The sequence below is a fragment of the Oncorhynchus nerka genome, linkage group LG27 (assembly GCF_034236695.1).
Source record: "Oncorhynchus nerka isolate Pitt River linkage group LG27, Oner_Uvic_2.0, whole genome shotgun sequence".
In the NCBI taxonomy this organism is placed as follows: domain Eukaryota; kingdom Metazoa; phylum Chordata; class Actinopteri; order Salmoniformes; family Salmonidae; genus Oncorhynchus; species Oncorhynchus nerka.
In genome coordinates this window covers 108,753,248-108,764,954 of record NC_088422.1, presented here as the reverse complement: position 1 = coordinate 108,764,954, position 11,707 = coordinate 108,753,248, and the positions used below count along the sequence as shown (strand labels likewise).

General features: G+C 42.3%; 1 protein-coding gene across 1 annotated transcript; it reads left to right on the top strand.

Annotated features, from left to right (window-relative positions):
- The first annotated feature begins 3,067 nt into the window (after positions 1-3,067).
- tmed3 (transmembrane p24 trafficking protein 3) lies at positions 3,068-9,648 on the top strand. Its single transcript, XM_065012519.1, has 4 exons — positions 3,068-3,398; positions 3,750-3,995; positions 8,529-8,831; positions 8,917-9,648. Exons 1-3 carry the CDS (start codon positions 3,255-3,257, stop codon positions 8,760-8,762), a joined length of 624 nt encoding a protein of 207 aa, XP_064868591.1. The 5' UTR covers positions 3,068-3,254; the 3' UTR covers positions 8,763-8,831; positions 8,917-9,648.
- Positions 9,649-11,707: the final 2,059 nt, after the last annotated feature.

Genomic DNA, 11,707 nt, shown 5'->3' with positions numbered 1-11,707 from the left:
AGGATCACCTGAATAACCCTCTGGTGTCGGTAGCCGTGGCTCTAGCTGGGAATCCGGCTCTGGCGGGGCGGTTTGACATGCCGGTGTAGGTGGCGCAGCGAGACCCCTCAGATGTTGTAATTGTTGGGTCAGCTGGGATACCTGCGTCGCAATGGCTTGTACTTCCCGACCTGTGCTGGAGATGTTCTCCTCTTGTTGATCCATTCTCGTGATACTACGGAAATGAATTCGGTCAGACTCGTTGAACTCGCTGCATCCATGGTCTGGTCAGATCGTTCTGTAACAATACAGAGGCGGATGCAAGATGCAAGCAACGATGGTTTAATGAATACAGGTTACAGCAGCAACAGGACAGACAGACTGTACTCAGACGGAATCCGACCCAGGGACTAGGGCGCATCCTCCTATGTGAGCGTGCTGAGAAACCCAGGGGAGAGTGTCCGGATGGGTAGGAAGGAGCACAGCAGATAATCCACACAAGGGCAGCGAGAGATGAGTACGGACACACGACACAACCTCAGGGAAGTAACAACGATCTGACAACAAGAAACACTGGTTACAGAACATATAAAGGGAAGATAAGTGATTCCAGCTGGCGCAGACAATCAGGCCGAGATTGGGAACCACGCCCACACAAACACGGGAGAGGGAGAGAGAGAGAGAGAGAGAGAGAGAGAAAAGGAGGCAGTGGATTCATGAACCGTGACACATGGAGCCAGTGGGTTTGGCGACGAGTATGAAGCGAGGGCCAGCCAACGAGAGCGTACAGGTCGCAATGGTGGGTAGCATATGGGGCTTTGGTGACAAAACGGATTGCACTGTGATAGACTACATCCAATTTGTTGAGTAGGGTATTGGGGTGGCAGGGTAGCCTAGTTAGAGCATTGGACTAGTAACCGAAAGGTTAGTGTTAATCTGCAATATTGTAATTATTCGCCTACCTCCTCATGCCTTTTGCACACATTGTATATAGACTCCCCTTTTTTTTCTCTACTGTGTTATTGACTTGTTAATTGTTTACTCCATGTGTAACTCTGTGTTGTCTGTTCACTCTGCTATGCTTTATCTTGGCCAGTTCGCAGTTGCAAATGAGAACCTGTTCTCAACTAGCCTACCTGGTTAAATAAAGGTGAAATAAATAAATAAAAAAAAGTTCAAATCCCCGAGCTGACAAGGTACAAAATCTGTCGTTCTGCCCCTGAACAGGCAGTTAACCCACTGTTCCTAGGCCGTCATTGAAAATAAGAATTTGTTCTTAACTGACTTGCCTAGTAAAATAAAGGTAAAATAAAAATAATAAAACAATTGGAGGCTATTTTGTAAATGACATCGCCGAAGTCGAGGATTGGTAGGATGGTCAGTTTTACAAGGGTATGTTTGGCAGCATGAGTGAAGGATGCTTTGTTGTGAAAAAGGAAGCCAATTCTAGATTTAACTTTGGATTGGAGATGTTTGATATGGGTCTGGAAGGAGAGTTTACAGTCTAACCATAAGTCACATTTAGGTAGCTTGTCTTCCTTAAGTCAATGATAAAGCAAAATAGAGACAATAGTCCAAAAATCGAGAACTACCAAGATTTTGAGCATCTCCATTGTCTAATCTATGCAATGTTATGCCTGGCCCTGCATTCAAGCAACAAACTTGCTAGTATGTAATTTACCTTGATACTATTAACACCTAAATGTTTCCGTGGCTGTTATAGTTGACATGTTTTTTCAGCTGGGCTTTTAATAAAACACAAGATGGTGCAGTTCACTGCGGTTAGCAGTATGACCAGGCAAAGTTTGAGGGGAACTAAATTATATAATATGGCCGGGGTTCGAGGCTACCGACGTTAGCTAAATTAGCTAGCAAGTATCTGATTTAGCTTATGCTAAGCACTGCTGATCCTGGTGGTAGATTAATGTTAGCTGAATTTTATAGCCAGTGATGAGAAACAGATCCTTCCACTGTAAACTAGCTGATAAACTTTACGATTCAGTAACAACACATTTCAAAGACAAAACCGTTACCTTTTAAAGGTTAAACTCTGCTTGCAATGGAAAAGGAAGTTCCTTCAAACTGTGAAATCTGGAAGAAAGGAGGAGCTAGTAAAATGTGCATATTAAAGAACGCTTTAAGTTAGCTGTGTAGGTGTATATTTAGCAGCTGTAGGCGTTAACTTGATCTGTGCAGGACCGCTTGCAGCCGTTTATTTAGCACATGTGGAACCGCCTGCAAGCACATTTGCACGCGCTTATTTGACGCGTTTAGGCGTTAATTTAGCACCTACACCTGTTTACTTTACACACGTAGCATTAAAAATATTGCGTTCTGAACATGTGCTTGAAGACCCGAATGGGGTTCCATACAAAACAAAAGTTAAGTAATAAAAATAAAATAAAAGCACGAGGGGTAATGAGTAGGATTCTGTTTTCACATCTACAAGTGAATGCTTTTATGCCTTCCCAATGAAGACTAGCTATAAAATTCAAGCCTATGGAAAATAGATTTTGTTTCTTTCTTGGACGATTCACCATGCTGCCTGTTACATTTCGATTTGAAAAGTGTGCTCCTCCCTCACCGTTTTTGCCCGTTCACGTCACGGGCCATAACCCGGTGCCCCGCGGTTCAGCATAATCAACTCCACCCAGTGATACAACGTAATCATCACGTTTAAAAATGTTGCACTACTATAACTAAAATACGGAAAACAAGTGATTTCAAGCTCAACCGTTTCCAAATCTCTGAACATGGTTCAAATTGTATAAAATAAAATACAATACTTTGTAAAAAATAATCGTGATCCGGAAGTGTTTTGTTTTGATGCCACGTCGGTTATAGTGGGAGTATAGAGAACGATAGAGGCCTCTAGTAGCCAAAAATGTATTTTGACATAGACAGCGTCATTGATGGCTTCCACCATTTTAACGTATTCAACTGGGTGGGGCTTCCAACTTTATTGTCTGATCCCTCCTAATGACCCTATCATATCCAAAAGCGTCATTGGGAGAGATCGGCCAATTGGGAAGAAAAAAAAATACTATTTCAAATTGAGATCTTCTCAATGGTGCTTTCTGTGCGCTCAGACGCCAAAATAGGAACACTATATGCTTTCTCTATCGTTCTCTATGGGTGGGAGCTTTCCAAACTTTTTTTTAATTATATCTCCCTGTCATCACATGAACATTGAAGAAGTGACTGGTTGCGACTTCAACTGTTTGTTGTTGTAGCTTTCATTTATAACCACATTTTCATAGCATTTGTCCTACAGAATGCGTTCCCTTGGACTGTGTAGTTTGATGTTGCATGTGATCGCTGTTTGTTCCACGGAGTTGACGTTTGAGTTACCTGATAACGACAAGCAATGTTTCTATGAAGAGCTCCAGAATGGAGTGAAGTTTGACCTAGACTTTCAAGTAAGTGATTCAATACGTGCAGTTATGATGCCATTTCCCCATATGGTTGAGTTAGTTTAGTGCATTGAACTGCTTTATCTGATCCCGTACTCTAATTGTCCCTTCACACTCACTGGAAGAATGCACAAAAATATTTTGCCGTTTTGAAACCTCAGTAAAAGTGCAGTTACTGTGGTTATACAGCTCTCTAACTGCAGTTACACTGCAAAATTACTGCAGTAATTAAAACGTATTTTGGAAGCAGTATTTGCAGCGTACTGCACTCTGACTGCAGTCTTTTTCGTAAGGGCTGAATTACTCTAAATGTGTTTCCTTACCATCATCCTAATCTCTCCATGTTGTATATACCAGGTGATTGCAGGAGGGAACTATGATGTGGACTGCTTTGTAACAGATCCAGTGAATAACGTCCTGTATCAGGAGAGGAAGAAGCAGTACGATAGCTTCTCTCACACCACCACTATGAAAGGAACCTACAAGGTCTGCTTCAGCAATGAGTTCTCTACCTTCTCCCACAAGACCGTCTACCTGGACTTCAGGTCCGGAGAGGAGAGACCCCTACTGCCTGACATGAACAGAGACACAGCCCTAACACAGGTAAAACAATGTTATAATTATATTAGACTTTCATTATATTAAATATACATTTGACTGACACAGGTAAGATCAAAATCAAATCAAATGTATTTATATAGCCCTTTGTACATCAGCTGATATCTCAAAGTGCTGTACAGAAACCCAGCCTAAAACCCCAAACAGTAAGCAATGCAGGTGTAGAAGCACGGTGGCTAGGATAAACTCCCTAGAAAGGCCAAAACCTAGGAAGAAACCTAGAGAGGAACCAGGCTATGTGGGGTGGCCAGTCCTCTTCTGGCTGTGCCGGGTGGAGATTATAACAGAACATGGCCAAGATGTTCAAATGTTCATAAATGACCAGCATGGTCCAATAATAATAAGGCAGAACAGTTGAAACTGGAGCAGCAGCACGGCCAGGTGGACTGGGGACAGCAAGGCGTCATCATGTCAGGTAGTCCTGAGGCATGGTCCTAGGGCTCAGGTCCTCCGAGAGAGAGAATTAGAGAGAGGATCACACAGGACACCGAATAGGACAGGAGAAGTACTCCAGATATAACAAACTGACCCTAGCCCCCCGACACAAACTACTGCAGCATAAATACTGGAGGGGTCAGGAGACACTGTGGCCCCATCCGAGGACACCCTCGGACAGGGCATAAACAGGACGGATATAACCCCACCCACATTGCCGAAGCACAGCCCCACACCACTACAGGGATATATTCAACCACCAACTTACCATCCTGAGACAAGGCTGAGTATAGCCCGCAAAGATCTCCGCCACGGCACAACCCTAACCCATGTAAGATCATAATATAATACTATATGCAGTGTATTCTGAAAATATTCAGACCCCTTGACTTTTTCCACATTTTGTTACAGCCTAATTCTAAAACTGACTCACACCCCCCAATCTACACACAATACCCCATCATGATGAACCAAAAGCTGTTTTTTAGATTTTTTTGCAAATTTATTCTAAATTGAAAAAAACTGATATCACTTGTGACCCGATTCAGGAAACTAGGCAGGAGGCTGTTAGAATGTAAAAAATAATTTATCAAAATGTGTTGTTTTTTTTGGGCAGAAATGCCTTCTCGAACATGTGAACTTTCATGTGCCTTAATATCAAAGTTGTATGCCATCTGTAAATACAAATAAAATTGTTAAATGACGAGCCTAGTTGGTTTAGCCACAGAAAAAGCAAGCAACCTTCCAGCTAGCCTTGATTGGCTGAGATGAGTGGGCTGGACATGCCGAGAGATGTGTTTGGATTGGTCTGCCATATAGCACGCGTCTGTCTATTGGAGCTGGTCAGTATATCTAGGTAATCATGTCAAACACTGCTTTTTTGGGGGGTTAGCTACCTACCTCAGATTCATGCAGGGTAGTAACGTCATGACGTGAGTTTACAAGTTTATCGACTTTCAAAGCAGAATTACTTTCCCATTGTTTCCTCAAATGCAGTGTATGATATACCATGTTGTAGCTCTGAGTCTCTACTTTTATCCAATGTAAAAAAAAAAACAGAAATTCAAATGTTGCTACATAAGACCGAATCCAGGTGGTGAGTCACATTTACTTAAGTATTCAGACCCTTTACTCAATACTTTGTCGAAGCACCTTTGGCAGCGATTACAGCCTCAAGTCTTCTTGGGTATGCTACAAGCTTGGCACACCTGTATTTTGGGAGTTTCTCACATTCTTCTCTGAAGATCCTCTCAAGCTCTTGTCAGGTTGGATGGGGAGCGTCGCTGCACAGCTATTTTCAGGTCTCGCCAGAGATGTTAGATTGGATTCAAGTCCGGGTTCTGGCTGGGCCACTCAAGGACATTCAGGGATTTGTCCCAAAGCCACTCCTGTGTTGTCTTTGCTGTGTGCTTAGGGTTGTTGTCCTGTTGGAAGTTGAACCTTCGCCCCATCCTGAGGACCTGGGTGCTCTGGAGCAGGTTTTCATCAAGGATCTCTCTGTACTTTGCTCCGTTCATCTTTCCCTCGATCCTGACTAGTCTTCCCAGTCCCTGCCGCTGAAAAACATCCCCACAGCATGATGCTACCACCACCATGTGTCACCGTAGGAATGGTTCCAGGACGTGACGCTTGGCATTCAGGCCAAAGAGTTCAATCTTGGTTTCATCATACCAGAGAATTTAGTTTCTCATGGTAAGAGTCCTTTAGGTGCCTTTCAGCAAACTCCAAGCGGGCTGTCATGTGCTTTTTACTGAGGAGTGGCTTCCGTCTGGCCACTACTATAAAGGCCTGATTGGTGGTGTGCTGCAGAGATGGTTGTCTTTCTGAAAGGTTCTCTAATCTGCACAGAGGAACTCTGGCGCTCTGTCAGAGTGACCATTGGGTTCTTGGTCACCACCCTGACCAAGGCCCTTCTCCCCCAATTTGCTCAGTTTGGCCGGGCGGCCAGCTCTAGGAACTTCTTCCATTAAAGAATGATGGAGGCCACTGTTTGCTTGGGGAACCTTCAATGCTGCAGACATTTTTTGTACCCTTCCATGCACCATCAACTGTGGGACCTTATACAGACAGGTGTTTGCCTTTCCAAATCATGTCCAATCAATTGTATTTACCTCAGGTGGACCAATCAAGTTGTAGAAACCTCTCAAGGATGATCAATGGAAAAAGGATGCACCAGCTCAATTTTGAGTCTCATAGCAAAGGGACCAAATACTTATGTAAATAAGATATTTCTGTTTTATTTTTAATACATTTGAAACAAATTCTAACCTGTTATTGCTTTGTCATTTAGGGGGTATTTAGTGTTAGAATAAAGTAACATCGCAAAATGTGGGGAAGGGGTCTGAATACTTTCCGAATGCACTGTATGTAAAAATACAATATAAACGCAACAAGTAAAGTGTTGGTCCCATGTTTCATGAGCTGAAATATAAATCCCAGAAATGTTCCGTACGCACAAAAAGCTTATTTTGCTCAAATTTTGTGCGCACATTGGTTTACATCCCTGTTAGTGAGCATTTCTCCTTTGCCAAGATAATCCATCCACCTGACAGGTGTGGCAAATCAAGAAGCTGATTAAACGGCATGATCATTACACAGGTGCACCTTGTGCTAGGGACAATAAAAGGCCACTTAAAATGTGCAGTTTAGTCACAACACCATGCCACAGATGTTTTGAGGGAGCGTGCAATTGGCATGCTGACTGCAGGAATGTCCACAAGAGCTGTTGCCAGAGAATTGAATGTTCATTTAAAGCCGCCTCCAACATCGTCCAACCGGCCTCAACCACAGACCACATGTAACCATGCCAGCCCAGAACCCCCACATCCGGCTTCTTCACCTGCAGGGGGGTCCTGAGGAGTATTTCTGTCTGTAATAAAAACCCTTTTGTGGGGAAGAACTCATTTGGATTGACAGGGCCTTGCTCCCCAGTGGGTGGGCCTGGCTGCCCAGTGGGTGGGCCTGGCTGCCCAGTGGGTGGGCCTGGCTGCCCAGTGGGTGGGCCTGGCTGCCCAGTGGGTGCGCCTGGCTGCCCAGTGGGTGGGCCTGGCTGCCCAGTGGGTGGGCCTGGCTGCCAAGTGGGTGGGCCTGGCTGCCCAGTGAGTGGGCCTGGCTGCCCAGTGGGTGGGCCTGGCTGCCCAATCAGGTGAAATCCATAGATTAAGGCCTAATGAATTTCAATTGACGGATTTAGCGTTTCTGAACTGTAACTCAGTACAAGTTTTGAAATGATTGAATTTATATTTTTGTTCAGCATGTGTATCTAATAATGTAGATATCTGTGCCATTTTATATAACTAATAAAGATCACTGACACCGGTACAGTAGATCACAGAAGACCTAGCTGGAAAGGTACTTAGAGGTTCGCTGCTATTAACGACGTGGGTCTATTGACCTAGGATAGGATAAAGTAATCCTTCTCACCCCCCTTAAAAGATTTAGATGCACTATTGTAAAGTGGCTGTTCCACTGGATGTCATAAGGTGGAATTTGGGTTGATAAGACTAAATGACTTAAATGTAAATGTAAATGTAGCGCTGCATTCAATTGGAATGTGTTGAACCAAAACGGTCCACAGGACTGTATGATAAAAGCCACCCACAAGTTATTCTTTTTTTTTTTTTTTTTCACATATTGTGCAGGACTTTTATTTTGACGAGGTAAGCAGGGAGGAAGTGGGTCAGTAAGTTGAAAAATAATTGTATTTAACTTCTGGCTTCCCAGCTAAGTGTTTTTGTCCAATCCAATTGAAAGCAGCGCTAGTGTATGTCACTAGATCCATGTTGCTAAGCGCAGCTAACCTCTAGGTACCTTTGCAGCTAGGCCCATCCAGAAAGCATCCCTTACTCCTAGAGCTATATATGACTAACTCCACCCCCTAGGCACTTGACATATGTAGATGTGAACACATTCCACAGGTATAAGCAACATGGTAGTAGATCTCTGTATGCTGATACCCAATCCTTTCAAATCTCCACCAGAGCCTTTAGAGGTTGTTTCTAGATAGGGCCCCAACGCAATGTTGTTTAAACTGCAGATTGCCCCTCTAAGGATGTATTAATATTCATCTTGTCTCTTCTCCAGATGGAGTCGGCCTGTCTGTCCATCCATGAGATCCTGAAGGTAGTGTCTGACTCTCAGACCTGGTATCGGTTACGGGAGGCTCATGACCGCATCAGAGCAGAGGACCTACATGAGCGTGTGTCCTATTGGTCGATAGGAGAAACTATCATCCTTTTCACTGTCAGCATTGGACAGGTTCTCATTCTCAGGAGCTTCTTCAGCGACAAGAAGGGCAGTGTTTCAGCCAACACATAGATCCCACCATTATTATATATATGATACATTCTATAATACTGGGTTAGTGTTGCAGCCAACACATAGATCTATACATCTATAATACTGGGTTAGTGTTTCATAGATCCCACCATTATATATATATGATACATTCATAGATCAGCCAACCATGATCCCACCATGATTATATATATGATACATTCTATAATACTGGGTTAGTGTTTCAGCCAACACATAGATCCCACCATTATTATATATATGATACATTCTATAATACTGGGTTAGTGTTTCAGCCAACACATAGATCCCACCATGATTATATATATGATACATTCTATAATACTGGGTTAGTGTTTCATTCAACACAAGATATTGTATTATAGGTCATCTGCAACTAGACTGTAACCTACCTTCATACCCCACAACAACTGTAGTCCTATACAGTTATATTAAAGGACTTCAGGAACTATTAAATCTGTCTGGTATTAAGACTCTAGCTTGTGGACTCTAGCCTCTGAAAATGAAATACTGTGGTTGCAACAGCTGTTTAGTGATTTCAATCAAAATAGGTTGGCAACCTAACACACCTGTGGTACACCAAGCCTTTATTTGTTTTTGTCTCAGTGTACATCATTAATTTGTGCTATGACATTAATTTATTGTGTGTAAAACGTTTTGTTGGTCTGTCTCGCCTCTCTCTTGTACACAGTCACAAACACCATAACCCCACAATTTGATTTCCATTTCAAATCCTATTTTCCCTTTCCTTAACCCCAACCCCTAAGCTTAAAATAGCCTTTGTCCTTGAATTTTCCTTGTTTTACTATCCTTGTGAGGACTTTTGGCAATTCCTGGGCCACTTGAAGATAGGGGTGTGTCTTGACTATCATTAAAGTCAATAATGTTATCAATTCTCTGTGTAATTATTATGTGATTAAACTTTAACTAGAAAGTCGGGGCACCACGGGAAAATGTTGTTTAAAAAGTGACTATTTCCCGGATTTAACTCTTCAGATATTTTAATATCTTATCGATTAGTCACTTTATTAATGTATTAATACCTCATCAGTCATATTCTGAATATCTGCTTGAACCATAGCATAAATTATGAATCCGCTATATACAAATTGGCTTATTTATTTAGTAATTAAATAATTACATAAACACAATGGTTATTGGTTACTAATTCAATGAAAAGTCCCTAGTGGACTTAGCCCGATATGACGGCTTGGTAGACAATGGAAAGGGGTGGGGACAGATAAAGAGCTGGAAAGACAGAATGGACCCACTACACACAGTTTAACTATGCTCATGTAAATGCTAATACTTTGCACATGAACAGTCGCTCATTCGGAAGGAATTACAATTTATATATTAACACCTGTATGTCTCTGAAATCGTCAGTCCGTCTGCTGGAGAGTCAGTCGACAGAAAGTCTCTTGTTTTGTCCACCAGAGATCAGTCTTTTGTAGTTGTAGGTCTGTTATAATGGGTACGTCAGGTATACCAATGGTCGTTCGACAGGGAAATGTTCTCCAGGATGGATCTTTCAGAGTACCACCCGGTGGTTCTCGGTCACGTTTACCAGACTAAAGTATTTAAACAGCTGCAGACTGAATGTTCCTGTGTAGTAGTATTCGGTTTTGTAGATTTCTTAGAGCTCTCTGGTCTATAGAGGAGTAACCATTTCAACATGTAGCTACAGTACAGCTCTCTGGTCTATAGAGGAGTAACCATTTCAACATGTAGCTACAGTACAGCTCTCTGGTCTATAGAGTAGTAACCATTTCAACATGTAGCTACAGTACAGCTCTCTGGTCTATAGAGTAGTAACCATTTCAACATGTAGCTACAGTACAGCTCTCTGGTCTATAGAGTAGTAACCATTTCAACATGTAGCTACAGTACATCTCTCTGGTCTATAGAGGAGTAACCATTTCAACATGTAGCTACAGTACAGCTCTCTGGTCTATAGAGTAGTAACCATTTCAACATGTAGCTACAGTACAGCTCTCTGGTCTATAGAGTAGTAACCATTTCAACATGTAGCTACAGTACAGCTCTCTGGTCTATAGAGTAGTAACCATTTCAACATGTAGCTACAGTACAGCTCTCTGGTCTATAGAGTAGTAACCATTTCAACATGTAGCTACAGTACAGCTCTCTGGTCTATAGAGTAGTAACCATTTCAACATGTAGCTACAGTACAGCTCTCTGGTCTATAGAGTAGTAACCATTTCAACATGTAGCTACAGTACAGCTCTCTGGTCTATAGAGGAGTAACCATTTCAACATGTAGCTACAGTACAGCTCTCTGGTCTATAGAGTAGTAACCATTTCAACATGTAGCTACAGTACAGCTCTCTGGTCTATAGAGTAGTAACCATTTCAATATGTAGTTACAGTACAGCTCTCTGGTCTATAGAGTAGTAACCATTTCAACATGTAGCTACAGTACAGCTCTCTGGTCTATAGAGTAGTAACCATTTCAACATGTTCAAGCTCTCTGGTCTATGTAGTTACAGTACAGCTCTCTGGTCTAGAGTAGTAACCATTTCAACATGTAGCTACAGTACAGCTCTCTGGTCTATAGAGTAGTAACCATTTCAACATGTACAGCTACAGTACAGTCTCTCTGGTCTATAGAGTAGTAACCATTTCAACATGTAGTAACCATTTCAACATGTAGCTACAGTACAGCTCTCTGGTCTATAGAGTAGTAACCATTTCAACATGTAGCTACAGTACAGCTCTCTGGTCTATAGAGTAGTAACCATTTCAACATGTAGCTACAGTACAGCTCTCTGGTCTATAGAGTAGTAACCATTTCAACATGTAGCTACAGTACAGCTCTCTGGTCTATAGAGTAGTAACCATTTCAACATGTAGCTACAGTACAGCTCTCTGGTCTATAGAGTAGTAACCATTTCAATATGTAGTTACAGTACAGCTCTCTGGTCTAGAGT